This window comes from Colletotrichum fructicola, assembly GCF_000319635.2.
Source record: "Colletotrichum fructicola Nara gc5 chromosome Unknown KSG_Nara_v1_contig07, whole genome shotgun sequence".
Lineage (NCBI taxonomy): Eukaryota > Fungi > Ascomycota > Sordariomycetes > Glomerellales > Glomerellaceae > Colletotrichum > Colletotrichum fructicola.
In genome coordinates, this window is record NW_027094057.1 from 2457889 (window position 1) to 2483460 (window position 25572).

The 25572-nt window shown below is 54.8% G+C and overlaps 10 protein-coding genes across 10 annotated transcripts; 4 read left to right on the forward strand and 6 right to left on the reverse strand.

Annotated features, from left to right (window-relative positions):
* Positions 1–614: 614 nt before the first annotated feature.
* VPS30 (Vacuolar protein sorting-associated protein 30) lies at positions 615–2143 on the reverse strand (the record flags this gene model as incomplete). Its single annotated transcript, XM_032034117.1, has 2 exons — positions 615–2005; positions 2059–2143. 2 exons carry the CDS (start codon positions 2141–2143, stop codon positions 615–617), a joined length of 1476 nt encoding a protein of 491 aa, XP_031886745.1.
* A 502-nt stretch (positions 2144–2645) lies between these two features.
* CGGC5_v012402 (uncharacterized protein) lies at positions 2646–5588 on the forward strand (the record flags this gene model as incomplete). The annotated part of the gene is made up of 1 exon (XM_032034116.1): positions 2646–5588. One exon carries the CDS (start codon positions 2646–2648, stop codon positions 5586–5588), a length of 2943 nt encoding a protein of 980 aa, XP_031886796.1.
* Positions 5589–6287: 699 nt separating this feature from the next.
* Positions 6288–7756, reverse strand: cka (Casein kinase II subunit alpha; the record flags this gene model as incomplete). The annotated part of the gene is made up of 6 exons (XM_066152691.1): positions 6288–6404; positions 6454–6873; positions 6958–7125; positions 7203–7381; positions 7517–7558; positions 7684–7756. The coding sequence occupies 6 exons, from the start codon at positions 7754–7756 to the stop codon at positions 6288–6290; spliced, it is 999 nt and encodes a 332-aa protein (XP_066007997.1).
* Positions 7757–9152: 1396 nt separating this feature from the next.
* Positions 9153–9734, reverse strand: CGGC5_v012404 (uncharacterized protein; the record flags this gene model as incomplete). The annotated part of the gene is made up of 2 exons (XM_032034112.1): positions 9153–9623; positions 9675–9734. The coding sequence occupies 2 exons, from the start codon at positions 9732–9734 to the stop codon at positions 9153–9155; spliced, it is 531 nt and encodes a 176-aa protein (XP_031886729.1).
* Positions 9735–10030: 296 nt separating this feature from the next.
* On the reverse strand, positions 10031–10551 carry CGGC5_v012405 (uncharacterized protein; the record flags this gene model as incomplete). Its single annotated transcript, XM_032034111.1, has 3 exons — positions 10031–10086; positions 10143–10266; positions 10318–10551. The coding sequence occupies 3 exons, from the start codon at positions 10549–10551 to the stop codon at positions 10031–10033; spliced, it is 414 nt and encodes a 137-aa protein (XP_031886730.1).
* Positions 10552–11252: 701 nt separating this feature from the next.
* On the forward strand, positions 11253–12705 carry ATG14 (Autophagy-related protein 14; the record flags this gene model as incomplete). Its single annotated transcript, XM_032034110.1, has 2 exons — positions 11253–11841; positions 11894–12705. 2 exons carry the CDS (start codon positions 11253–11255, stop codon positions 12703–12705), a joined length of 1401 nt encoding a protein of 466 aa, XP_031886727.1.
* A 411-nt stretch (positions 12706–13116) lies between these two features.
* On the reverse strand, positions 13117–14789 carry CGGC5_v012407 (uncharacterized protein; the record flags this gene model as incomplete). Its single annotated transcript, XM_066152692.1, has 3 exons — positions 13117–13152; positions 13202–14342; positions 14617–14789. The coding sequence occupies 3 exons, from the start codon at positions 14787–14789 to the stop codon at positions 13117–13119; spliced, it is 1350 nt and encodes a 449-aa protein (XP_066007833.1).
* A 1152-nt stretch (positions 14790–15941) lies between these two features.
* spc7 (Kinetochore protein spc7) lies at positions 15942–20649 on the reverse strand (the record flags this gene model as incomplete). The annotated part of the gene is made up of 3 exons (XM_032034108.1): positions 15942–16603; positions 16654–20386; positions 20437–20649. 3 exons carry the CDS (start codon positions 20647–20649, stop codon positions 15942–15944), a joined length of 4608 nt encoding a protein of 1535 aa, XP_031886737.1.
* A 546-nt stretch (positions 20650–21195) lies between these two features.
* CGGC5_v012409 (40S ribosomal protein uS17) lies at positions 21196–22008 on the forward strand (the record flags this gene model as incomplete). The annotated part of the gene is made up of 3 exons (XM_032034107.1): positions 21196–21373; positions 21625–21863; positions 21940–22008. 3 exons carry the CDS (start codon positions 21196–21198, stop codon positions 22006–22008), a joined length of 486 nt encoding a protein of 161 aa, XP_031886738.1.
* Positions 22009–22834: 826 nt separating this feature from the next.
* CGGC5_v012410 (uncharacterized protein) lies at positions 22835–23897 on the forward strand (the record flags this gene model as incomplete). Its single annotated transcript, XM_032034106.1, has 2 exons — positions 22835–23380; positions 23466–23897. The coding sequence occupies 2 exons, from the start codon at positions 22835–22837 to the stop codon at positions 23895–23897; spliced, it is 978 nt and encodes a 325-aa protein (XP_031886733.1).
* Positions 23898–25572: the final 1675 nt, after the last annotated feature.

Here is a 25572-nt window from a genome sequence, read left to right on the forward strand (position 1 = left end):
GCTGTGTCATTGGTGCTGAAGTAGGGCGAGCATACCCCGCCTCGAATCGATGACTCTGGCCTCATGTTAACTGATTGGCAGATGAATGTGCAGTTGTTTTAGACTCGCATAAAGAGCGATTCGACGTGTGAGACGGCAAGGCAGCCAGGCATGTAGTGGTTCGCGAGGCGCTCTGCTGCCTGGATAGGCCGCAGTCTCCAATCGGAACGTCAGGTTGAACGCTGGGCTGACAGAAGTGTAGAAGCAGTGAGACTGCAACGTCGAGACTAGCGCCGAATCACGTGTGTTTTCGTGGTGAGAGAGATGCTCTTCGAGATACCTTAGTTCATCGCCTTGGAGAACTGCAGATTTGCGAGGTGCAGAGTGTGTCATGGACGCCGCAGGTCGCAGATGCAGACGACTGTGAGAAAAGACTCGATATTCGCCTACCTAAGAGGAATGGTAGGAGCCTGCTTGCTTGGTTACACGGTATGCACTACTTCCCAAGATATACCTCCCATCGAAAATGTATCCTGGAACGCCTCAGACCCCCCACGCTATTCTATACCCGCCATGAGCCAAACGCCGAGATATTGTATCCTTGGAAGAAATGCAGAAGGCAGTGAGCGTCACACTTAGTTGTTGGCATTTCTTGCTGTTGTGTTCACGTTACTAGCGTGCGCCAGCAGAAACTTGCAACATGTCAGTGTCAGCTTGCAGGCCTTGGTCCAGCCGTCGTCTTGGGTCATTCCCAGCTTGATGCTGACGTCCATGATCTTGTCACCCTCAATCTTGTAAGGTAAACTAAGCGGATGGCCGTCTGCTGCGGTCTGCCTATGGACAAAAGCACCGAGCTGTCTCACGAGTTCGAGAAAGGCGACCATGGCGTTATCGAACTTGCGGTGCATAAACGTCAAGCCGAGAGGCAGGTCTCCGGCGGAGAAGAGCTCCAGAACATGCTTCTTCGGTGCTGGAGGTGGGGCGTTGCGATGAGAACCAAGACGGCTGGCAGCGGGGGAGGGCAGCTCATATCGAACGATCTTGGAGGTGCTTCCCATGGGTTGCGGTTCGAACCCGTCGAATTTGTAGCCAAGCTTGTCCGCCACGGTGACGAGCAACAACAAAGCATGCCCCCATGCGGCATTGATCTCGGGCCAATCCACAGGCTTGCTAGAGGTCCTACCCAGTCTCAAGCCGTTGATGGTAGCAAAAGTGCCGTCGTGACTGATGCAGAAAGTGTCATTGTATACGTTGGATCGCTGCAACTTCTCCAGCAGTTGGGCGTCGTTGTCGAATTTGGAGTTGATGCTGTCGCGCTCGTTCTGAAAGTCGGCCAGCTTCATCGCAAAGGTGTTGCGCTCGCGCCAGAACTGTTCCTCCTCCCGATCGAGTTGCTGCGCTTCCTCCTCCAGAGCAACAATTTCGGCGTCCACTGCTGCCTTCTCCTTTTCTAAGCGCAGCAGTTCCGCCATCGCTTCGGACTCGGCCTGCTTTGCCTGCTTAAGTGCCTCCTCTTGCGCCTTTACCTCCTCCTCGCTGGGTTGATCGCTTTGGACTTGCTTCAGAAACCCAACGTACGCGTCGCGCTCTCTCGCCGCACCCTCGAGCTTTTTCTGCAGGCCCTCCACCAGCATGTCCGTACATTCCACGCAGACAGGGTGGTCGATATCGGATCTCGCGGATAGAATCTCGAATAGCTTGTTGATGCGTTCCACTTCGTGTGCTTTACTGGACGGTTCCTCCTGGCCTTTTGAACCAGCCTTGCCTCCTTTATTTGACTTCGGGTTCGCTGGTTGGGGTTCTGGTCTCGAAAGCACGGGCTGCGCGACTTGGGACTCGGTCAGGTAGATGAATGACATTGTCGAGTCTTTTTGCGCCGAGCCCGACGGGCCACTGCCGTGGCGCTTGAATGTTGCTGAAGCAGCATTTTGGGACACCTTATCGTAAAGTGCCTTTCTCTGGCTGTCTTGGGAGTGTGGGATTCGTGAGGAGTGCGACTTTTTGGGGGACGTTTGCGAAGAGGAAGCTGTAACGGTTAGCTAGGCACCGCCACACAAGGAATCTGAAGCTTGCACGGACCGACCAGGAGATCGTATGCGGCGGGATTCAGGTCCTCGAGGGAGCTGTCGAGCTTGAGGGGTGTGCGACACTTTTGGCAGTACATCGTATCGTTGCGCGCATGCTTGCGCGACTCGCGGTGTAGGTGGCAGGTGTTCGGCGGCGGGAGGTAGTTGGTAGGTTGAGGATGTTCAAGGTCTGAGGTGGTGATGTAATCGGGCGTTGGTAGGCACGCAGTTGGTCTGGTGAACTTTAGAGAGGCTCAGTGGAGGGGCGCAGCTGACTCCAGCGGTGTCCTGGTCCGTTCTAGGGGGCTCTGTCTTAATGTCACGCTAATTTCTTTTAGAGTCGCTGCAAGTCAGGGACAGTCACAGCGGTCCTCCCTGGCAACCGCACCACCCCACGTGGTCCGTGCCCTTCCACTTTACGCGAGAGCTTGAAGGGTCCGTGCGTCGCATGCGACCGCGTCTTTCAATCTCAGGGTCAACAAGTTGATGTTGGCCGACCTCATCACCGCCATTGGATGCCAATCGTCGGCGTCGTCGCCGTCATCCGATCCTTCATAAAACTATGAGAGGATCGCGCCTCATTGGCGCCTGCGAGTCACCATGGAGCCTCCAGCCAAGCGACCGAGGACCGGCCCATCACCCCTGGGTCAACAACAAAATGACGAGGACGATGAGCTCAACTATGAGCCGGAAGAGGTGTCTCAGATGCGGGATCCCGGCTACCAGCTTGAACAGTCTCGGAATTTCGCAGCCTTCAAACTGAAGTCAACATTTGAGCACATATTCGCAAAATACGAAAAGGACTTCACGGGCATTGGTGACGAGATTGACCTGAAAACTGGCAAGGTTGTCATCAACAATGGTCACTTGGAGAACATGCGACATGAGAGGGACATGGGCGTTCCGGACGAGGAAGAGGAGGAAGACGAGGGGATGCTTCTGGAGGAGGCTTTTGGCTCTGATGACGAAGAGGAAGATGATGAGGAGCATGAAACCGAAACTGTAGGCCAGCCCGACGAAGAGGAGGAAGAGAGAATTCTGCACGGGAAGAAGGGCGGAAGTACTTCTACAGCTCTTGTTCGCAGACTAAGTACCGAAATTCAGCGACGCCCGAGTCTATCAAGTATTGGAGGGTTAAGGTCAGAGCAGCGACTGTCAAGTCTCGTGGCGCCGCGCAGGCCGGGGTCGAGCAGCTCGGTTCTCCCTGGGAGTGTCTGGGGCGCAGATCCAGAGCCCGCCGACCCGACATGGAAGGTTCCCGAGATTCGCAAACCAAAACTTGGCGATAGTCTGATGGCGAACATGCACGGCTCGAGATATCGCTTCCCTATCAGTTACCAGTCTATCTGGTCCTCAAGGCCAGACACGGAGGAGGAGAAGATGACCGCCGATCCCGCCCGAATCGACATGAAGATGCTGTCACGCGCGCGGCAAGAGTCCATGAGAGTGGGAAGGCCTATGTCGATGAAACTTTTACAAGCGTTCACTGCCCAGGATGACGACAACGACGACGACATTCTCGGTGTTTCAATTGCGGAGCGGGCACCAAGGGCCGAGAAGAAGAAAGAACCAACATCGACTGGAGATCGGGAACCAAGTGTTGAAACACCAGACAAAAACGCTGAGGAAGACCAGCCTGTAGTATCCGTTGAAGATTCAGCAACCCAGGAAGCACCGACAAAGCCGTCCCCCTCTCAAAAAGAAGCTACAAGCAAATCGAAGAAACAAAAACCATCGAAGGGACAGCAAGGAAAGGAGAAACTGCAAGCCATTCAGGCCAAAGTACAGCCAGCAGAAAACCACGTCGAACCAGGCAAAGTACAGTCTGCAGAGCTGGCTGATGCAGCTGAGATCTCGTCAGAGACACCCAACTTCGTTACGGGCGACGAGGCTCAGAGATTACCAAAGCAGAAGCTTGTCATCGAATTGCTATCAAAGACCCCTCCGCCGGGAGAAGTTACAGAGGTGCTAGAGCCTGAGGATGCCGATACCTACGGGTTGAATGAAGCCTTCGAGCTTCCGACACAATCGGATACAGCAGGCCCTGGAGAAATCCCCGGAGCTTCTGAGCTGCAGATTGATCCGGACACGATTATGCCCGAGACAGACAGCAGTTCCGCAGCGAAGCCCTCCGAAACCACCGAGAAACAACCCAGCAAAGCCCCTGAACCACCAAAAGAGAAATTCATCAGACACCACATCGACCCCTCCTACGACTTCTCGGACGACGAGGAGGGCATTCCTACTACGCGAGTCGCAGCGAGGACCCAGAAACCTGCTCCAGCCTCCCCTATCGGAAATACGAATGCCCCAGTCCCAAATGATATCGAATATGTGGCTTCTACATCTAAGGTGCCATTAAATGATGCAGAGACAACGACAGCCAACGAGGAGAAGGAGGAAGATGGTGAAGACCAGATCCAGACTTCACCGGCGACTCCCCTTGCAGACAAGCTGGACGGGATGGACCTCGACGCTCCGCAGCCGGAATCGCCGGAAGCTCCCGCTGAGGCACCGGAAGAGCTCCCTGACATGGGAGAGCAGAGTTCTCCGAGAGAAAGCACCGAGGATCCCACCACAATGGAGCAGCGGTCCGTTGCAGAACCTGACGAGGAAGATACAATCCTACCTGACGTCGAGACAGAAGGGCCGGAGGTGGCGGACACGGTCGAAGCATCATCCAGCCCTGTCAACTCACCCATCGCCATCCCCGAAGACGTACATCTCCCAGACAGTCAAGACAACCAAGAAAACCAAGAAGAAGGCTTCTCCGTCCCTCTCTTGGACGACATCGGCGCAGAAAGCGCAACGGAGCCCGAGGCTGAACCTGAGCCAGAATCAGTGGATATCGAACTGCCAGCTCTCCCCTTCCCAACCCATAACCCACCATCAAACCCGCCCCGTTCAAAACCTGGCCGTCCCAGAAAGTCCAACGCAGTCCCAGAAAACGGCGCGACGTCCCCGATGCTAACCCTCAACCTCAACTCAAGCAGCCCCCTCAAACGCCGCGCCTCAAACGCCCTCAAACCACGCAAATCAGTCAAATTCAACAAGAAGCCATCCTCCCCCGCGGCAGCCGCCACTCACCACCACGAACAGCCCTCCCTTCCCGCCCCCCCTTCATCCTCAACCATAAAAGCCTCCCCGCGCACCCCTTCCGCCCGCCGCTCCTTCATCTCCCTCCTCTCAGACGACGAAGACGAACTCACTCTCGACCTCTTCAAGTCCTGGACAAACACCAGTGGCGGCTCCGCCCCGGGCTCCAGCGGCCGCAAAAAGACGTCCTACGCGCCCGTGCTACTCGCCGGCCCGCAGACCAAGATCACGACGCCCATGAAGCAGCGCAGCCACAACGTCGGAAGTGGCGGGGGAACGGACAGGGGCAAGAAGCGCAAGGCGGCGTGGGCCTTTGCTGTGACGCCGACAAAGGTGCAATTCGGCAGTCCATCCGGCTCGCTTGTCAAGACGCCCGGTGGTCACATGAGGCGGTGCGGAGAGGATGGATTCAAATGCGATAGGGATTTTTGCTTTACGTGTCTGTAGATGACGAGGTGAAGGGCGCTTTAGCATGGAGTTTTGGTATCCGTTGCAGCGGCATTGCGGATCATATGTGCATGGGGGATCTGGGAAGCAAAAGATACGCTTCCTCATTAGTCGCTACATCAAGACGAATACCAGTAGAGAAGAAAAGAAAATCATGATGAAACCACATATGCAAAGCTTTCCACACAGAATCATGGACAGAAAGGATCCGTTGAGGGGGGCTTTTGGAGCGAAACAGGGGGCCATCAACCTCGTGAAACGCCTTTCCCCTCCATGTGGTGAAGACATCTCGCCTTCCTTTGAGCATCTCAAAGTCTCCGTCCCCTTTGCCTTGCTTTCCTCCGCCGCTGTGCGAATCCCTTCAATCCTCCGCCTGCATTGAGGTTTACGCCTGTTTCTCTGTATACCACCATCTGTGTCATCGCCCAAAAAATAGATTGATACCGGTCTTGAGAGTCATTCCGTTTCGTGAGGGGAAGTAGGTAGGTTTGTGTTTCATGCTTTGTCCAAAGATAAGGTTAAAGTCGTATTGAGAGGATACGGGTTGAGTCTAGTTGACAGAGCGGGCTGCCAGTGGGAGGTAATCCTCGCTGATCCGCTAAAGGGGGCCGGCTCATAGCAGAACCGAAGCGGGTGTGGTCGAGGGCATCACGAGATTCGTGGGTCAATTCTCAGTCTGGGCAGAACAATGGTCTAGGTTCAGTTGCTAGAAACGCCGGAGGCGCTCTGCTGGGCCAAGTTCTGCTTGAAAACCTCGGGGTCTCTAACCGGGTTGAAGTACGGGTGCGCCTGGGCTTCCTTTGCCGTCAAACGTTCCTATGGACATGTCAGCTTTTGCTGGCCGTGTGACGGTCGCGAAACATACCTGGTGGTCGTATCTCAAAAGCTTGTCCAAGAAGTCGATTGCTTCGTTAGAGACAAATCGCTGGTTCTCGGCGGTAACGAATGAGTGCCACGGCTTCTTCTGGAACCTACCCAGAATGTCGTCGTATTGCGCGTCAAGCTCGATCTCGTACTTGTCAAGGTAGTCAAATAGATCATCCGTGCCAAGCACCTTGGCGATCTTGACAAGCTGATCCGAATTGCTGTTACCGTGGAAGAATGGCTCCTTACGGAAGATCATGGACGCAAACATAGCGCCCAGACTCCACATGTCGAGACTGTAGTCGTACTCTTGGAAGTCGACCAACAGCTCAGGGCCCTTGAAGTATCGAGAGGCAACGCGAACGTTGTATTCTGTGCCTTGGTGATAGAACTCGGCCAGACCCCAATCGATGAGCCGCAACTGCATCACGGTTAGTCTGTATCCCCAGCCTCAACTTTCTGCGCAGAATCCACGTGCCTTCCTATTCTCGTGATCGATCATAACGTTGTGAGGCTTGACGTCGCGGTGCATGATGCCCTTGCTGTGGCAGAAGTCCAAAGCCTTCAGAAGCTCGTTGATGTAGTACCGAACGTCAAGGTCGTTAAACTTGGGGTACAGGCTTCGGAAATCGGTGTTGTTGACGTGCTCGAAGATCAGAGAGGGCGTCTTGCTCTGCAAGGAGAAAAAGGTCAGCCATTGCTTCCCGAACACCCGTCATCCGAATAGCATCAACAAAAGTCCCAGCTTACCTGCGAATCTCTGACCACGTCTAACAGCGCGACAACATTGGGGCCTCCAGCCAAGTTTTGCAGAATCTTGATCTCACGCTTGATCTTCTTCTTCTTAACGGGCTTGAGGACCTTGATGACGCATTTCTGGTAGTTGACGACGTTGATGCCCTCAAAGACCTCCGAGTATTTTCCACGACCTGTATTGTTGCAACCGTTCGTCAGCCTCGCACGATATTGCCTCGAACTCGACTCGCGCGAAAAAAGTATGCGGGATTGCACATGCGCGCAGGCGCGCGGGGACCACCACCCCCAACAGAGTGCAAAAAACGTACCAATTTTCCTAACCACCTCGTAGTTCTCGAGCACGCCCCAGCCTGTAGGTCGACGTTGTCAGCGATCGCGACCCGGATGGGAGGGAAACCGGGCGGCTGTAAGCTCTGGCGAGAGCTGCAAGGGACTCGGCCGAGGCGCAGTGCTACCCGGCGAAGGGAAAACCTACTGATGTTCACACTGTCGTAGTCCCAGTAACTGCGGGGCATGTTCTGGTTCACGTCTGCGTACACCCGCGCCATGTTGGGCTACCGTTGCGGCGTTCGCGCGCGGGACTGGTAGAAGATGGTGATGATGTTGTCGTAAGGTAGGTAGGTTGGATTTTGCGGCGGAGGCGGGCAGACAAGGGAGGGGTCTGGGTCGTGGCTGAGGTTGGTCGGTCGCCAGACACAAGCGTGGTGGACGTGGACCTGGGACTCTGGGAGTGAGTGGTGCAGTGTGGGAGGGAATGGGGCAGGGAGTAAATCAAGGTGGGATGTCTAAAATCAGGCTTAGCGGTCCATCCTCAGAGCACCGCCTGATTGGCCACCGACCGAGCCGGGCCCCTAACGCGCCTGACAGTCCACTGCAGGCTTATCGTCCAGACCGCCCGATAAGCTCGCCTGATCCGTGCACACCCCACCGTCCAATCTCGATGCAGCGAGCTGCCGCTGTTCCAGTGCTGCTGCTGCTGCTGCTGCTGCTGCTGCTGCTGCTGCTGCTGCTGCTTCTAGTAGAATGCCATCCCGAGGCTGCATCGATTTCCAGACGCAGTTGTCTGGGTGAGACTGTGTCAGGCACATCTTCGAGAACAAAGGACTTTGTTGCCACGGGAGCTCCATATCATATGTCCTTGGCCGCTGCAGAAGATGAGCATCACAAAAGAACAGGCAAACGCGTCACATTGCATGCATTCGAGAAACATATGTCAAATCCCTTGGTCAGATCCATTCGTTTTGGGGCAGGTAGGCAGCCCTTTTGCCCGGCTCCTGATATTCTATGTGGATGCATCTCGCATCTCGCGTCATGTGTACATGCCCACTGTTCAACCCCTGATACAATCCATTTCACAAAGTCTTCCCTTGTATCCCCTGTACAATGATGCATGAGTCCTCACGTCAATGACGACCATGTCCTGGCAATTTTGCCTCGCAATCTGTCCCAGGCAGTCAGCATCTGATATCAAGAGACCATGGACAAGATTCCGGAAAACTTCAACGCATGCTCAGAGAGAAGATTATTGCTCGACATGTTCTAGCTCTCGAAGGCTCAGGCTGTTAACTAAAGTCAACTGCCGTCGTCTACCCGGAGCTTGGGTTCCGACTAAGGATGACGATACGAAGTTTTCATCATTGCATGCGTGATCAAACGTGAAGAAAGTGCAGCGACATACCTCTTTTGCATCTGCTCCAGATGTAGAACGATTGGACTCACGTCGTGTTCATGAGTTTCTTGCATGTAATCAAGCCCGTGATTGATGGTTTCAGCTGCTCTGAACGTCGGGTTTCGAGTCGAACTTGCAGTGCTGCAGGCGTGCCCGGAATGAATATCGGCGTGCATCAGAGGTCCATGAGCGTGTGTGCGGCCCATGTTTCTTCCCAGCAACAGCCAGATCCTTAGTGCTATTTGGAATTATTTTGCGATGTTGCCGAGCTGGTCTCAGTCGTAGTCAAGAGAGTCGAGACCGACTTCGACAACGTCCCAAGTTCTTTTTCGTAGGTCGGGCTTGGGTTCGTGGTTCTTGTTCTTGCCTGCTTTTCGCTTCTTCTTGTTCTTTGGTTTGGGTGGTTGAGGTGTCGCGGCTTCCTTGGCGCTGTCATTGTCGCCGACCTCGCCAGCTTCAAGATCTGCTTGCGAGGCTGCAGAACGACGCTCTTCGGTCTTTTCCTTCTCTTTTCTTAGAGCTTCAATTTCAGAGTGGCGGAACATGGCAATTTGCTCATCGGTGAGCGTGCGCTTGACGCCATCCGGGTAGTACCCAAGTCCGTCATCTTCTTCTTCGTAGTACTCTTCGTCGTCGTAGGCAGCGTTTTCATCGCCTGCATGCTTCTCTGGGCTGAAAAAGTCGCTTTTGAACCCTTGCAAAGCTGCGTCAGAGAAGTGCGACTCAAAGAACGACGTCAGCTCGTCCTGGCAAATGTCAGTATGAAGAACGGGGCAGGTTGGCGCGTTTGAACTCACGTTGCTGATATTTGGAACGGCGAAATGGGCACGGCCTTGACCCGATCCGACCGCGGCCATGACGAGCGACTAGAATGATGCGGCGGTGGGACTTCTGGTCGTTTGTGGTTTTGTTGAAAGTAAGAAAAGAAAAGAAATTGAAAGGTGACGGAATGAGGCCAAAGACATGTAGTGGGCCAGGCGCGTCCACGAGCTTGGATCACGTGTGGAGACCTTACCTCGTCACGCTGGAAGCAACAAGGAGTGGACGCGACCAAATGCATCTGCTGCCAAAAGCCATGCAATTCTCTGCAGAAGTGTAGGACCTCTTGGAGGTCTCGCTCCGTCACCTAGGACCCCATCTCCCCGGCCAAATCTTAGTTCCGGCTCAGCAGGGCAAGTGCACTCTGAAATGCCCGCAGAACCTCCCTCACTGACACGGTGTGAGTCGGACGCGTTGAGTGGGAAGATGCAAGGATGGGGACTCACTGTGCTCCTGCTTCTGGGCCATATTCTGCTCTTGCATGTTGACGTATCTCTGTCTTGTATGTAGGCGCTTGACTGCACGCTCATTGTCATGGGCGCTGGAAGTTGAAGCCCAGATATTGAAGTACTAGATGCATGGTCAGTTGGGCTCTGGAATGGTTTGTGCGGGCAGTCGCACCTTGACAAGGCTCTCAAACTGCTCCATCAGCTCTCGCTCTTTCTCATCAGCGTCCGCGAGCGCCTTCTCGTACCGGGCCTCAAATTCTTCCCAGTCGAAATCAGGAAAAGGACCGGGCGTGCCTGGCGAGATATTGTCGTGGCCGTTGGTTGCCGGTTGGTCGACCCGCGGCTCAGGCGTCTTGGTGCTCTGAAGAGACTTGGGTCTCTGTGATCCGTTCGCGTCCTCGGCCATCTTCTTTGATGTTTCGTGTTAAACGATAGTATTGTGAGGCCGAGCCCGAATAAAGTTTTCTGTTTTTTCTCCTTTCAAAACGTCGTTCTTGGTCACCACAAAGGGAGTGTTGGTGGTGTAGTAGTAGTGTTCGCTGTTGGGCTCAGTGGAGAAAGTCGGAAGTTCAGAACTTACAGCGACACTGGACCGACCGCTTCACTACCTTAGGTGGTGGTGCTTGCCTCACTCCATTGCTGCGCTGCGACCGCCAAGGCCTGTTCAGGCAAGTGTGGCGTTGATTGGCCACAGCACCTCTGTGGCGCGCCGCAGTGATTCAAATGGGTTGGGGGACCCCCCTGCTGCCTGCCCGGAGTGCCGCCGCGACCACGGCCCTCGATTGTTTCCTTTCTTGGCTGGCTTCCTTTCAACGCCGCCTCTCACCCGACCTCGCCCTCGTGACTCGATATCTTCGAACAGGACCTGCCCAGTCAGATCGCCTGAACACTGCCGCCGACTCACTGCGACTTCGATCTGGGAACTGCGAATTTCACATCGCAGTCTCCCTCCGAACGTCCTGGACTCAACTCAACCTCATCCGCCAGAAAGTCAAATTCCCCACGTCATTGCCGTTGCGACTTTCTGCCCATGCCGCTCCCTGATCGTTTTGAAACTCGCCGTCTCCTCGCGTCACTTCGAACTTTGACTCGCCGCATGCCGCCAAGATGAACTGCGACATTTGCCAAAGACCGCATCATCCCCAGCAGCGGCCCTTTCTCTGCGCTGTCGATGCGCGCAACCGCTGCTATGAAGGCCGTATGAGGAATCTCCAGGCGTTGATGGAGAACGAGTCTCTCCAGCAGCAGATCAACGACTTGCTGGCCCAGAGTGGCCCGGCTAACTCTTCAACCTCCGCCGTCGCTATTGAAGCCTCAGTCTCCGACCAGAAGAAAGCCGAGGACAGGACCGCTCAGATCATCGCGCAAGCCGACAAGCTAAAGCGGGAAATCGCTGCTGCCAAGAAAGAAATCGCTGACCGGAAAGCTGCTTTGTCGCGCCGCAAGTCAGATCTGACATCTGCCTCTGATGGTACTGAGGCCCGGAGATCCAGACAGTTGGATGAGACTGAGCGCTCGATCTCGGTAACCAAGTACAAATGGAACCGCAGCGCCGATAACATGGCGACTACTCGAGCCTTTCTGTGCATGGAGGCTGCCAAGTTATATGGACTTCGCCGAATCAAGAAAGGGTCCTCAGCTCGATATGAGTATAAGATTGGTGGGGTTGATATCATAGATCTTTCATCTATGAATGGTAAGTTGCTTCAACTGGATACATGCTGTGAGTTTCTTACTGACCCTGCCAGTCGTGTCTCCCGAGACATTGTCCACATCACTTGCCAACCTGGCCCATATCGTCGTACTGACGTCCCATTATCTCTCGATCCGCCTGCCCGCAGAGATCACTCTTCCGCATCGGGACTATCCTCGTCCCACGATCTTCAACCTCGCTTCCTCCTATCAGCACGGCGATGTCCCATTCCCTGGTTCCTCTGTCATCCCCAACCTAACCTCAGATGATCGAGACAGCCAGCCTCATTATGTCCCGCGACCTCGGCCACTTTATGTCGATAAGGCCCTTCCCACTCTCGCAAAAGAAGACTCTGTCACGCATTCGCTCTTCCTCGAGGGCGTCACCCTGCTTGCATACGACATCGCCTGGGCCTGCTCCACACAGGGTGTCTCTGTCGGTGATCGCAACTCGTTCGACGACGTCTGCCACATGGGTCGCAACTTGTACAATCTGCTCATCGGCCAACAGCTGCATAGTACTCAGACAGGTCGCATCTACCCCCCGGTGTCTTCGTCGCCCGCAACAAAGCACGACAATCCAGAGCAAGAAGAAATCGGAAAGGCGTCGTCTTGGATGGGACGCTATTCCCATGGCACAACTCACACGTTCCTCGGAGGCGCGGAGGGTTCCGATTTCGTCCGCAGCTTCAAGCTCCCCAGCCCCTTGAAGCTTGCCGATAAGCTGAAGAAGAAGCTTCTGAGCGAGGTGGCCGTGCCGGAATGGGAGGTTTTGGAGGACGATGCCTGGGCCCTGGACGATGCCGAAAGTGCGCAGAATCGGACAGGTGGTGGAACAAATGGATGGACGAAGCTGAAGAACAGGTAATCTAACAAAGAAATGAAACATCCATATTCAAACAACAAGCTTTGCTGGTGGCCAGATTCTCCTTCCAATGACTCTCCCCACTCTTCGTAGCCTTGTTTTTTTGCTTCTCGTTTTGTTTGATTTTCGTGTGTTTTCGTGTGTTTTCGCCGTTTTTTTTTCTTTCATCTCTTTTCTTCGTGTTCCCATCGTCTCTCCCCATCCTCTTCATCTTGAGTAGAGCGTATTGACTAAGTGCGTTCGGGGCAGTTGTATCTGAAGAGCCAGGCGCATTTCCGAACGTAGGAAGCTGTGCAGTAACAAGGGCAGACGCAACTGTAGCACTTGAAGAGATAGACGGCAAGGTTGAGGATTCCGTAGGGATTGGACGAGAGGCAGGTCCATGGCCGGATCTCTGTGGCTCCTCGGGGTCACTCAGTCTGCGCTTGTGTGTGGCAGGCGATTTGAGTGCTAGAGTAGGGAGAGCGGGAACAGGCAACTCGGTTGAGGGAGTATGGACTTGTTCCAAGACATTGGTGTCAGGAGTCGTGGGCTGTTCTGGAGGCGCGGGTATGGAAGATGCAGACAGGGAATGATCGGGGAGCATCAAGACTGCCCCGCCGCCGCCCAGATCGTGGTGATCGTCCTTGTCGTCGTCGTCACCGTCGTCGTCCTTCTTTGCGTCTTGGTCTCGCTCATCCTCGCCGTCGGTCTTGTTCTCGTCCTCGTGCTCTTGCTCTTTCTCAACCTCATTCTTCTCGTCAGACTTCGTGACCTGATTCTCTTCTTTCTCGGTCTCGCCCTCGTCTTGCGCCTCCTCATGAACGTTGTCATTCAATTCGTCCTTGCGAGCACTATCTTCGTCGATAGACACCACACCTGAAGCAGGAATCGCGGGCTCAATGGTGGCAATGGGTGCGTTGTCGGTGACGGGGAGAACTCTAGCAGGAGAAGGAATGGCAACGACATTGGTCGGGGCGTTATCGGTGACGGTGAAGACGTTGGTAAGAGATAGCCGAGGAGCGACGTTGACGGGAGCATCATCCGTGACAGTAAGGATTCCGGTCCGGGAAAGAACGGGAGTTGCGATGATGGGGGCGGTGTCAGCGACGATCAAGATGCTGCTATACGAGAGTACAGGAGTGATGTTGACCGGGGCGATGTCGGAGACAATAGGAGGAGCGATGGCGGGCGTGGTGTTGGCAACGGTGAGGATTTTGCTCAGCGACAATTGCTTCTCTGTGGCCTCGCTGGGAGGTTGGAGAATCTTCCCTTCGCTCACGTGGTATATGCCATATTGGCGGCTCTTTGGGATGATTTTGTAGTTATGAGGGCGGAGGAGTCGGGGCTGAGGGACATTTGCAACCTTCGTCTGAAATGATGCGATCAACCTTGCGGTCTTCTCGCACTTCCGAAGCTTCTCCTTCAGACTGGCGACCTCCTCAGTGAGGCGGGCATTCTCGGTCGAATGCTGCTCAGTCTGTGCTTCCTTCAAGTTGGCTCTCTCCTTTAGCTTGGTAATCTCCTCGATGAGGGCGGCATTCTCGACAGAGTGCTGCTGAAGCTGAGCATCAGCATCAGTAACCTCCTTGACGAGGCGCGCGTCTTCCGTCGCTAGGTCTTTGGGTTGGTCCACCTCTGGAGGCGGTGGACCGGGGGGCCTGACAGCTGGATTAGCAATCTGCAATATACTTGAGAGTAGAAGGAGAGGAGGCTCACATAACTGGGCCCTCGTTCGTCGAGCTCCCTTGCTAGGGGAGTCCGTCGAAGAGGGTACCAGGCCGGGGTCCAGAAGTCCTGGGCTTTGCGGATTGGCACTGGGCCGAATCCGTTGGCGTCTCATAACCAAAAGAGATCAACATCCGCCATAATAGAGCCATGTAGGCAATGATAAGCTTCATGGGCCAGGCGACAACGCTGGCGACGTCCACCAACATCCGACCAAGCAGTCCACCAGTCAACTGGTACCAGCATTCGGCGAATCTGGCAGAGTGCCAGACCCGAGAGATTGCCATGCCGGCCAGGTAGACCAGAACTGCGAGGAACGGATGATTGGCGGCCGCCTGGAGAACCAGGTTGGCCTTGTCGATGAAGATTTCAGTGACCATGATGGCGAGTAGAGTGTGGAATCTTTGGTTAGAGAAATATAAGTAAGGTAAAGTGGCGTCGTAAGACGAAAAGGGGAGCTGTCGTTGATATTGAGATGGGTTCGTGCTAAAAAGCGATGAAAAGCTGCTAAAAAGCGACGAATGTGGGAAGGTATCTCGACTCAACGTTGGCGAAGAAGGGAAGAGGAAGAGGTTTTTTTCAAAAACCGAGTCGGGAGACGAGACTGAATAGACTGACCGGACGACGAGGGCAGGTCGGTCACGTGCCTGAGGCGGTAGAGTGGGGCGGGTGAGCTGAGGATTCCCTAATCGGGGTGAAGTGAAGTTAAGATGTCAACGCTCCAGCACCCTAAGGCACCAAACGCAGCAGTCCCTTCAGGGGACCTGAGCCCGTCGCACCCAATTCTCAAATTCGTTGCCCTAGTGACGTCAACAATATTCTGGTGAAGTTTTCTTCAGGTTGGTGAAGGAATTAGGAGCGCACTAAAGGCAGCCCTTGGAAAAACGACGTTGCAGTCGTGATGTTCTCGGTGAGTGGGCCTCACCGAGCACCCCCCACCCACTTCGTCTGGCCGCGTTTGATTCCGTCCGTTTGCCAACCGTCTTTGATTCTAAACTGCGTTTGCTTCTAGAATTTTATCTCATTGTTCTCAATGAATTCTATGTTCAATAGAGTTGGTATCACAATATCTCAGTACTCGAGAACAGATACTTGTTATCCGTCACAATAAAATGGGACAAAGGCCGTCTGCTCAGTCGACATTGGCGATCTTCCGTTTACTTGTTGTTCTTGCGATTGTTGATTTCTGATTCCTATTTGGAATTGATCCCTTTCCCCTCCTGTTTTCTGCTTGCGACTGATACCCGTTTCAATCAATTCGTTGTGCTTACACCATAGTCAAAAGTAGAACCCAAATTTGGTTGACGATCACGCCTTCAAACAATTGACCAAAGATAATCTCATTTGGGTAAAGTAATACGACAATGATAAAACCAAATGTACGTTATTCGACTGCACACAGGGTATCCTCACGGCGCCATTAAACCAAACCTGCCTCCCACCGACATAATCCCAGCAACAATAATCCACCATCATCACTCATTACAAGGTAGTACTAGTAATGCCTGCAGCCAAACGTGAACTTGCTACTCCTACTGCTTCTTCCCTCTCGCCAAAAGTCTCACGTGAAGGTCCACGACCACATCGCTCCATGAAGGGGCGCCTTCCTCTTGAGAAAAGGCAGCCTCACCCAAATGAGTGGACAAGAACTCCGCAATCTTTGGGGTGTTGAAATGCTCCCCGTACACGACTGTCGCCTCAGGGTGAAGCGAGAAATCGACGCCGTCAGGCTTGCTCGCTCCCCTGATCTCGAGGGCAATCTCCACCTTGGTCTCCAGCGGCGCCATGAGAAGTGAAGACTTGACCGCGATAGACGAGTCAGAAACTCTCGCCACTGTGGTCGGGAAGGTGATGTTCAGCCGACGGACATGGTTGGAGGTGGAATTAGCCTTGTTCCACGCAGTGCGAACCATGTGGAGGAGATCCGCAATTTTAGTGCGGCTCTGCGGCAGGCCATGAATGTGGTCCCGAATGCATTCCAGGAAAAACTCCTTCTCCGGCGTTGACGGCACGGGTTTGGATGCGCGATTCGCGGCAATATACCACAGGTCGATCCTCGCGTTCTTCTTCCGGGGCTGGAAGGATGCAATGTCGAACACGATCTCAATCTCACGGAGGTACGTCATGGAGATTTGGCTGCCGGAAACGCCGGTGACGGCCCAACCGTGCTGTTTCTCCAGGGCATCGACTCGGCCTGGGTTCAAGTTAGCTAAGCAAAAGATACGAGATCCACGTTTCACGTACCCTTGAGTGCACTGATTTCACCTATCGACCAGCCTCGGCACTCCTCGCGAATCTTCTCCGCTTCCTTGATGTCCTCGTGGCACTGCTGCTTCTCCTGCGTGAGGGCCTCAACACCACGCTCGGCATCCTCGAGTTCTTGTCGGAGCTCGGCAATGAGTTGAGTCTTTTCCTGAACGTCGCTTTCGACCTCGGCGAGATCAGCCCTGGCGGTCTCGAGTTCCTCTGGGTCGCAGTCCGCCAGTTCATTGGCGACGGCCTGCAGGTTGCTGTACTCTTGCTCAAGTTCGGTGAAACGAGAAACGATCGCAGGAAGGGTAGAGGCGAGCAGCTTTTGTTGCTGCTGGAGAACCTTCTCATCGGTTTTCATGCCCTCGGCAATCCTGATAAGCCCCTCCTTCAGACCCTCCTGGAGCTTCATTCGCCACTCGTACCACATGGCCTTGCTCTCAAGACGGGCATGGGTCTTGCCGTTCTTGAACTGGTTGTCGAGGATATTCTTGAAGTCGGGAGAGGCGGACATATACTCCCGGAAGAGAGGCGGATTCTCCTCAAAGGTCTCGGACTCAATCTCTCGAACGATTCTGCGTCCCTCGGAAATGTACTTCTTCAGTTCGCGGCAAGAGTGTTGGTAAAGTTCCAGCATGGGCACCGTGCAAGCGCCGGCGACCACACAACGCTCCAAAGACAAATCCTCTTTCCCACCCATTTCTCTAAACATGTCTGGTGCCTGAGTATGCCTCCGCTTTGTCGTTGTCAACTCCATGAAGCGGATGGAAGTCATGTTGAGGAAGTCCTGAAGATGAATGCGCTCCTCAGACTCGTCGTTCATGAGCTCATTGTCGGGTCGGACAGGCGAGCCATCGAGGTTCATGGGGTGAGTGGCGGTATCATCCTCAACATCTCTGAAGCGTCCTTGTCCGTGAGGAGACTTGGCCGTGCTCCCACTCTTCAATGGCGACTCGGAATGTGTCGGGGTTGCCTTAGTTGTCGTGTCTTCCTCCAAGAAGCGTTGGGAAGAACGAGTCAATCTGCGACCAGTAGTCTCGGCCTTGCTAGGGGGCTGGGCCAACTTGACGTTTTTCACAGGACTTCCTTGGTGTCCCTTGAGTCTCTTGACGCCGTCGTTGTCTTCGCGCTCCTCCTCGTCGTCAAGCTCGGCAGGACGCTTGCCAAGCAGGCCCTTGGCGCTTCCAACGTGGAGACTCTTGCGACCCTGGAGGCGCTTCTTCTTCGGGCTCAAGCTGTCAATCATTTCTCTAAGGTTGAGCGTTGCGTCCTTCTCATTTTCGCCATCCGCCTCGCGCTCGAGGATTGTACGGCCGTTCTCTTTGTCTTCTTCATCTTGGCGGTCTCTGTCGACTTCAATCTCAATGACCTTTGGATCCCCAAAGGTAACTCCGCGGGTCTTTCCAGGTACGAACTGCTGGGCGGCTTCGCCAAGAGATCCTCGTCGGTCAAGAATAGCAGCAACGCGGGGTGATCCCAGCCCTGGCTTGTCTGCGCCGACACCAGAATGCCTGCGGGGTTGGGGAGTGAGAACAACAGTGGGCGTCCTTGCTCCAGTTGCTGGATCTTGCTGAAAGACGTTCAAACGGTTGGCAGTATTTTCAAGTGATGGTGTCGCGGGCTTTCTCGTTGGTGATTTTGAAGCAGACTTGGGGAGCGACTTGGTCGGTGACTTGGGCCGTCCTCGCTTCTTGGAAGACTGGGGTGTCTTGACTGGCGAGCTGTCCAACGGAGTCGTGGCCACTGGTGGTGGCGCTGCAGACTTCGGTGGGCTAGGTGTCCTGGTACTCCTCTCTGGGCTTTTGGAAGGACTTCTGGCTGGCGACTCGCCAAAGAGGCTCGCACGAGGCATGCTGTTGCGGAGGCTTCTGCCTTGGAACGGGTTGAAACCGGGGCTGTCTGCCGGGGGGTTCTTCTTGACGGACGCAGCAAGCTTCTTTGCAGGCGATGCTGGCTTCACGGACATGGTCTTGGAGGGCGTGTCGGGCTTGTCGACCTCCTCCTCCATGAGCTTCTTGGCGGCAATCCGGGCCTCTGGTGATTGAGGTCCTTCGATGATGCCTCCAACAGCGGTGGTCATGTCCATGCCCATCGTGGCGTCCTCTGCTTCAGCCGCCTCAGAAGTAGGCAGAATACCTCCAACAGCTGTGGTGATATCCATGTCCATGGTAGGCTCATCCTTCTCCGGAGAAGCGGTAGCAGCGCCAAGAATCTTCCCAACGCCAACGGTCATGTCCATGCCCCCTGTAGCGTCATCTTCTTCCATCGGCTTGTCTGGCGATGACATGATCCGGCCCAGTCCAACAGTCATGTCCATACCCAAGGTCTCATCACCATGAAGCGTCTTATCAGCCACAGGGAGGATGCCACCCATGGCAACAGTCATGTCCATGTCCATTGTTGACTCGTCCATGACCGAGTTGTCGCGCGTAGTCATGGTCCTGCGACGCTTCTGGGAGGTGTCTCTCTTGGCCTGGGACGGCAGAAGACCGCCAATGGCAGTTGTAAACTCCATAGACATGTCCTCATCTTCACCCTCATCGAACAGGGTGTCGTTAGGATTCTGTTTTTGGATACCTCCAACGGCGGTAGTAAACTCCATGGTTTGGTCTTCCTGGCTCGGCTCGGCGGCTTGTTGGTTGACTCGAGAAAGAATACCGCCGATAGCACGTGTGACATCCATCGACATGTCCTCGTTGGGGTCAAAAGCACTCTGAGAGGTCTTATCTTTCATAATGCCACCAACTGCTGAGGTGATGTCCATGTCCATATCCATGTCATCGTCGTCTTCGTCTTCGGGAGGACTGTTGCGCGCAGGCGGGGGGGGGGCGTTCTCCTGGTCCTTGGCACCCTCATCCTGTGGCTTCTTCTTGATCCAGCCGAAGGAAGGAATGACTTCCTCCTCCTCTTCGTCATCATCGGAGCCAAGTCGTTGAGTTCCTGCTTGTCGCGCAGCCATCCTCAGAGCCTCATCCAGGGTGTCGTTCTCGTCATCCGATGCGACCGTACGACCAGACATGACTGATGCGCCAGTGACCTCATTGTCGTCGATGGTCATCATCGTGCCATCGTCATCCGAAGAATCGCTGTTGGAGTCCGAGTCCTCGACCTCTTCATCTCCATCCACCTCCTCTACCGCATCAGCAGGCTCAGAATCCGAGCTGAAACCGGATGCGGCCGTGTTCTCATCGTCGGTGAAGTCCATCAGATTTGCGGTGGAACTGCGCCTGCGCTTCTTCTGATGGAGCTCTCTCTGGTTCTCTGGTGACTCGGGAACTATCTCGTCCACCTGCTCTTGCGGCGTGGACGCCCGATCAGATCCCTTTCCATTTGCGCTAGATGCACGTCGCGTCGAGTCTGTTGACGCTGTCGAGTCTTGGTTGAACTCAATCTCGTGGAATGTGTGAAGGGTCGCCTCGGCGGCAAATGATACTCTGCGGTTGGCAAGCGACTTGCGTCGCGCATCTCTGCGCTCTCGCTCCTCTCGTTCTCTAGATGCGGCCTGCTGCTCTTCCTCCGTGCGCAAGGCAATCTTAGAACCAGACGAGCTGCCGGTGGAGCTGCCGGTGGAGTTGCCGGTGGATGTGTTCGAGGGGGTGCTGGTCCGGGGCGGTCCCAGGTCGATAAGGTCTGCGTTGCGCTTGCGGTGTGGTGGGATCTCGGGCAGAAGCGGCATCGTGGGCTTCAAAATCGATCGCGGCGGGGGCCGTGACGGCACGGCGAGGGACTGCGAACGTTAGCCGGGCGTGCACAAGACCAAAACACGAGCATTCTCACTGCTCTGCGGTTGCCATTTGCATTTTTGAGGGCGTCCAGGCCGCCGGGGCCAATGCTCTTGCTTCGCGACTTCTTACGACTCTCTGCAAGTGTGGTGCCGACGTCGATGGTCGCATTCTCCTTGTCGGTTCCCTTCCTCGACGTCGTCGGTGCGCCGATGGACTTGCGCGTCCGCCGTGTGGAAGGCATGGTCGCGTCGCCGAATGAAGCCATCTTGAATATCGGTGTGGCGATTTGACTGTGAGGCTTCAAGTGGGAGGGCCAGACGTGCACATGTCACGTCTTAAAGAGCAACGCAATTGTTGGTGGCGTGAATGTCCAAGTTCCTCAAAGTCCCCTAACACACCCCAAGCACGGGTGGTGGGCTGCATGGGTCGGTGTTTACTTCTGACTGGGCCTCTCATTGGCTGCTAAGGAATGATGTCAACAGACCGCGTTCGGGCCTGTGGTTGCTGTGGTGTCGGCTGTCGCCGCCTCGGGACGTCGATTCTTCCTCTGCGCCCCACTCTTTGGCAGGTCACAGCTCGCCGTGGCTGGACAGCAGGCACCAGCCACACACCGCCCTCGCTTCCCGAAAAAAAAAAGGGAAGGAGCCACACCCACAGCCCACAGTTGCAAGCCCTAATCAGTTTGCTCGTGCGTGCCAATCCAATCCGACTTTGAGTCTGACCAAAAAAATCGCAAGGTTCAGCACCTCGACTTCTAACCCAAACAGCACCCACCCGCCCAGTCGACCCGCGACCGCATCACGACGTCAAGATGGCTACCGAGTTGACCGTCCAGTCCGAGAGGGCTTTCCAGAAGCAGAAGGGTATCTTCCTCAACCAGAAGGTCAAGGCGAAGTCTGCTCGCCCTGGCAAGAGCGGCCGCAGATGGTACAAGGACGTCGGCCTGGGTTTCCGCACCCCCAAGACTGCCATTGAGGGCAGCTACATCGGTACGTTAGCGAGCACCGACTGCGAATGATGTGGTGGGAATGTTGGCGCACGCGACACGGCAAACGGAAATTTTCGACATGGGATTTCGCGACACTCGAGAACATCGAAAAAGATCATTTTGGCACTCGAGGGGAAGAGGAGGAACTCAGAATTGGAGACACCGACACCGACGCCGCGCGCTGGGATATACGAACATGCACACATGCAACATCACCAGAAACACGATTGCTAACGTTGGCGCGTCTTACAGACAAGAAGTGCCCCTTCACCGGCCAGGTCTCCATCCGTGGCCGTATCTTGACCGGCACTGTCGTTTCCACCAAGATGCACCGCACCCTCATCATCCGCCGCGAGTACCTCCACTTCATCCCCAAGTACGCCCGCTACGAGAAGCGCCACAAGAACCTCGCTGCCCACGTTTCCCCCGCTTTCCGTGTCGAGGAGGGTGACCAGGTCACCGTTGGCCAGTGCAGACCTCTGTCCAAGACTGTATGTTCCGACCTCCCCCCCACGATCTCTCGGACCATGAAATGGTATGGAACATGGTTGCTAACATGGACACCAGGTCCGCTTCAACGTCCTGCGTGTCCTTCCCCGCACCGGCAAGGCTGTCAAGAAGTTCTCCAAGTTCTAAATCGGCTCATTGGCATTTACGGCGTGACTGCGGTGTGGGTTATTCATTTCATACCGGATGGGAGGTCATCAGGGAAAACTGCATCCACAATGATTGTGTTATAGATGCAGAATCAAGACCAAAATGAATTCGATCAGCCAAATAGCTACGTGGTCGTGAACTAGAGGTTATGTTTCTCTGGGTGACCCGGGCACACGATGGGCTTGTGATTTTTGCGGGAACGGAAAACTACGATGTGCCTCAGGTCGAATGAACGAAAAATGATAAGGGATTGGAAGTACAGCTGTCTTGTCCGTGGCCTTTGTGATGTGATATTTGAGTTACCTATGACCGGCTTCTGGTCCACACGTCCTGATCCCCATTTACTCCACGTCAACAGCAGAAATCCTGATATTGGCAGAGGTATGAGACCAACAGCGGTATAAAATTAGGAGTAAACTAATTCACACCAAAACTTCCCAAACCAAAATAATCTCCGGATATTGTAACGTTGGCCTGGCTTTCACTTCAAGAAATTCCATGAGATGATAAAACTGCTGCTACCTCGCAATCAGCTTCCAGCAGCGCCATGGCCGCAGCTCGACAAATAGAATGCGATACAATTAAGCTCACTATACAGTGCTTCGTACAGTGCGCAATCTTCAATTGACACAATCCATTCGTGTCTTTCTGAGCATCTGATTGGATCACCAAATCCCGCCTGGAAATTCTCGAAGAGCTTCAGTTTGCGACACCCCTCCTCCCCTCCGAAGCTTCCCAAGATACCCCTCCTCTTCCGCCCCCTCTCTCCTCGACATCTTCCTTATCTCAGAGGCCCTCATTCAAAATGGGCTGGTTCGACGGCTGGTTCGGCTCCAGCACCAGCACCTCGGACCCTCTCAAGTCCCTGGACCCCAAGCTCCGCGAATTCCTCGAGCGCGAATCCCCCGTCAAGATCCAGCAACAGATCCAAGAAGCGGAACAAGCAGCGGCCGCCGCGGCAACAAAAGCAGCAGCAGCAGCAGAAGCAGCAATCTCAGCAGCAACAACATCACAGACATCACATCAAAACGGTGCCGACACAACAGCAGACTCGAGACCAAAAGTGCCCAAGGAGAGCCTCTTCCAGGATGGACGGTACGCGCACCTGTGGAAGACGTACCGGCCGTACGCCGAGATCGAGGCCGAGAGCAAGACGGACCACGAGAAGCTTATGGACGTGCTGGACGGGTACAAGGAGCGCAAGCACAACATCGGCCGGGCGGCGTTGGAGAACTGCGCGCTGCAGCAGGAGGAGTGGGTGAACTGCATGAAGAGCGGCTCCTGGGAGGACAGGATGCAGATGTGCAGGCACCAGGTGCAGCGGTTCGAGAAGTGCTATACCATGCAGACGGTACGTTTACTTCCTACACTCCAATCATCGCGACGGCACCAGACAAATTACTCGGGTTATTCTAACACTCTGCTCTCGCACACAGAGATTCCTCAAAGCCCTGGGCTACCAATCTGTCTACAACCGCCCGGCGCAGGTCGAAGAAGACATCCAGATGCACGCCGACAAGCTCTACCAGCGCATGGTCGAGCAAGAAAAGGCCATCGAGGCGGCCAAGCAGGAAGGCCTGCCGGTGCCCAAGTTCGACCTCTCAATACCCGCCGCCGTCGAGGCGGCTCCTGCCATCCAGCCTCGGCCAGATCTCGAGAAATCGTGGAAGGAGAAGCTGGAGCAGCTGCCAGAAGAGGAGCGCGCGGTCGAAGAGGCGGCGCTGCGGGCGGATCTGCAGGCCAAGGCGGAGGTTGCCAAGAACGTGCAGAAGCTGTGGGACGAGCAGGAGAAGGAGAAGCAGCAGCGCAAGGCGGAGGGCAAGGCGACTGTCATGGACCGCATCACCGGAGCTTTCGGAGGAAAATGAGGCTTGTCGAGACCGGTGCAGGACGTTACTTGTCTTGGGTCATGGAAGAAGCCGGCGTGTGTTGTAATTGTACAAAAGCGGTTGCCAACTCGGACCGTGATCCCGTCGCTCAGCCTCACGATGGATGTTGGCTATAGATTTCAAGTTGTACTACTAGAAGAGCATCTACAAATGCACAAAAGAAGCCCCTCTTGGAGGCTACGATCTCCCAATCTCACGAGTCCGCAAGTCTCTCGTTTCCATCTTTCGGTTACCCATCTTTTGGCGTTTGCGGCTGTCATCAGACCGAATATCTACCACGACTACACCGATCGTGATCGGCCCTGTGGCATTTCGTAATGTGACCTCATCAACCTCGCACACACCCGAGAACGAAACATGGCGAACAGGCCAGAACGCCCCGCTGTAATTCCCTCAGCAGGGACTGCGCCGCCAGGTTCTAACTCAACCCCCCAAAATCATCCCATCTCAACCGCCTCCCGCCCCAGAAAGCAGGGAAACTCAGAACCTCAATCCGAAGAAATGGAAGAGAAAAAAGCTCAGCGCCAGGGATTCAGCTCCCGGTCCGAAGTGTCACTGTATCACCACCACGTCACGGCAATTGCACACCTAGCAAGGGCGCACTGAGTAAGTAACTGCACGGGAAGGGGGTTGAATAAACCGCCTCTGTGTACGAATAAGGTAAGAGTTCGCGTTTCGCTCAACTTTAGAGCGCGCGGGTTTGCGGAACGCATCCTTTTCTCCCCGGTGTATTCGTCCAATTTGCAAGACCAACCAGCCAACCAGGGCCCGGAAGCCAGGGGAAGAACGGGAAAAGAGAAATACCTCGCTCCCACGAGCTGAAAGGTTGCAAATAAGCAGGGGATGAGACGAAATGAAGAAGAAGGGGAGGAAAAGGTCGCATGAAGAGGCGCGGCACGACGGAAGCGACAACAGAAACTCTAAACAGCTTTCTTTCCCGTAACTTGACGGGCGAGCAAGAGACCAAAAGTCTGACCGCACCGCCGGGGACCCGATGACGACGATTAAACGAAGAGCGGTCTGTCTTGTCTGGTCAGAGAATGATGCAGGAGATGACAGGGTGCTGCGACCGAGGAGTGACAAGCTAACCCAGGACGAGTTGATCAACCAGTTGCGGTTGGCCTCCCTACTACCAGCGGCTAGCACGATGCCTTGCCTCCCCCGAAAAGCCCAGAACTTCTGGGCACGTCAAGTGTTCTGCACCACTCAGCCCTCCCGGCGCCGAGAGGCCACTGCACGCCAAGCTTTGCGGGTAGATCTCTTGGCACACACTTGGCAGCCCAGGGACAGCCGCTTCGCTGGAATCTCGCTTCAGACCCAAGACATTTTGACCACAATCGACTTGTAAAAACAAGCTTGGCAACATTTTAATGGTTATATTATTTAGCCCATAAATCATTCATACTCCGTTAGGGAGCATTCGCCCTACGCCACGGGGAGAGATCGAATGAGACAAGATGGTAAAACGGGGTAATCGAGTGTGTCTCAAGTCATTGCATCCTCCCCTCTCAATCGGTCATTGTCGTTGTATGAGGTCATGAACTCGTCTAGCAGCAAGACTCCTCGCAGCCGCAGAGACCGCAGCAGATCTCGCATCCGGCCTCCTCACCACCACGGAGGGACATCTCGGGCTGGGGCTCGGCGGACTGTTCAT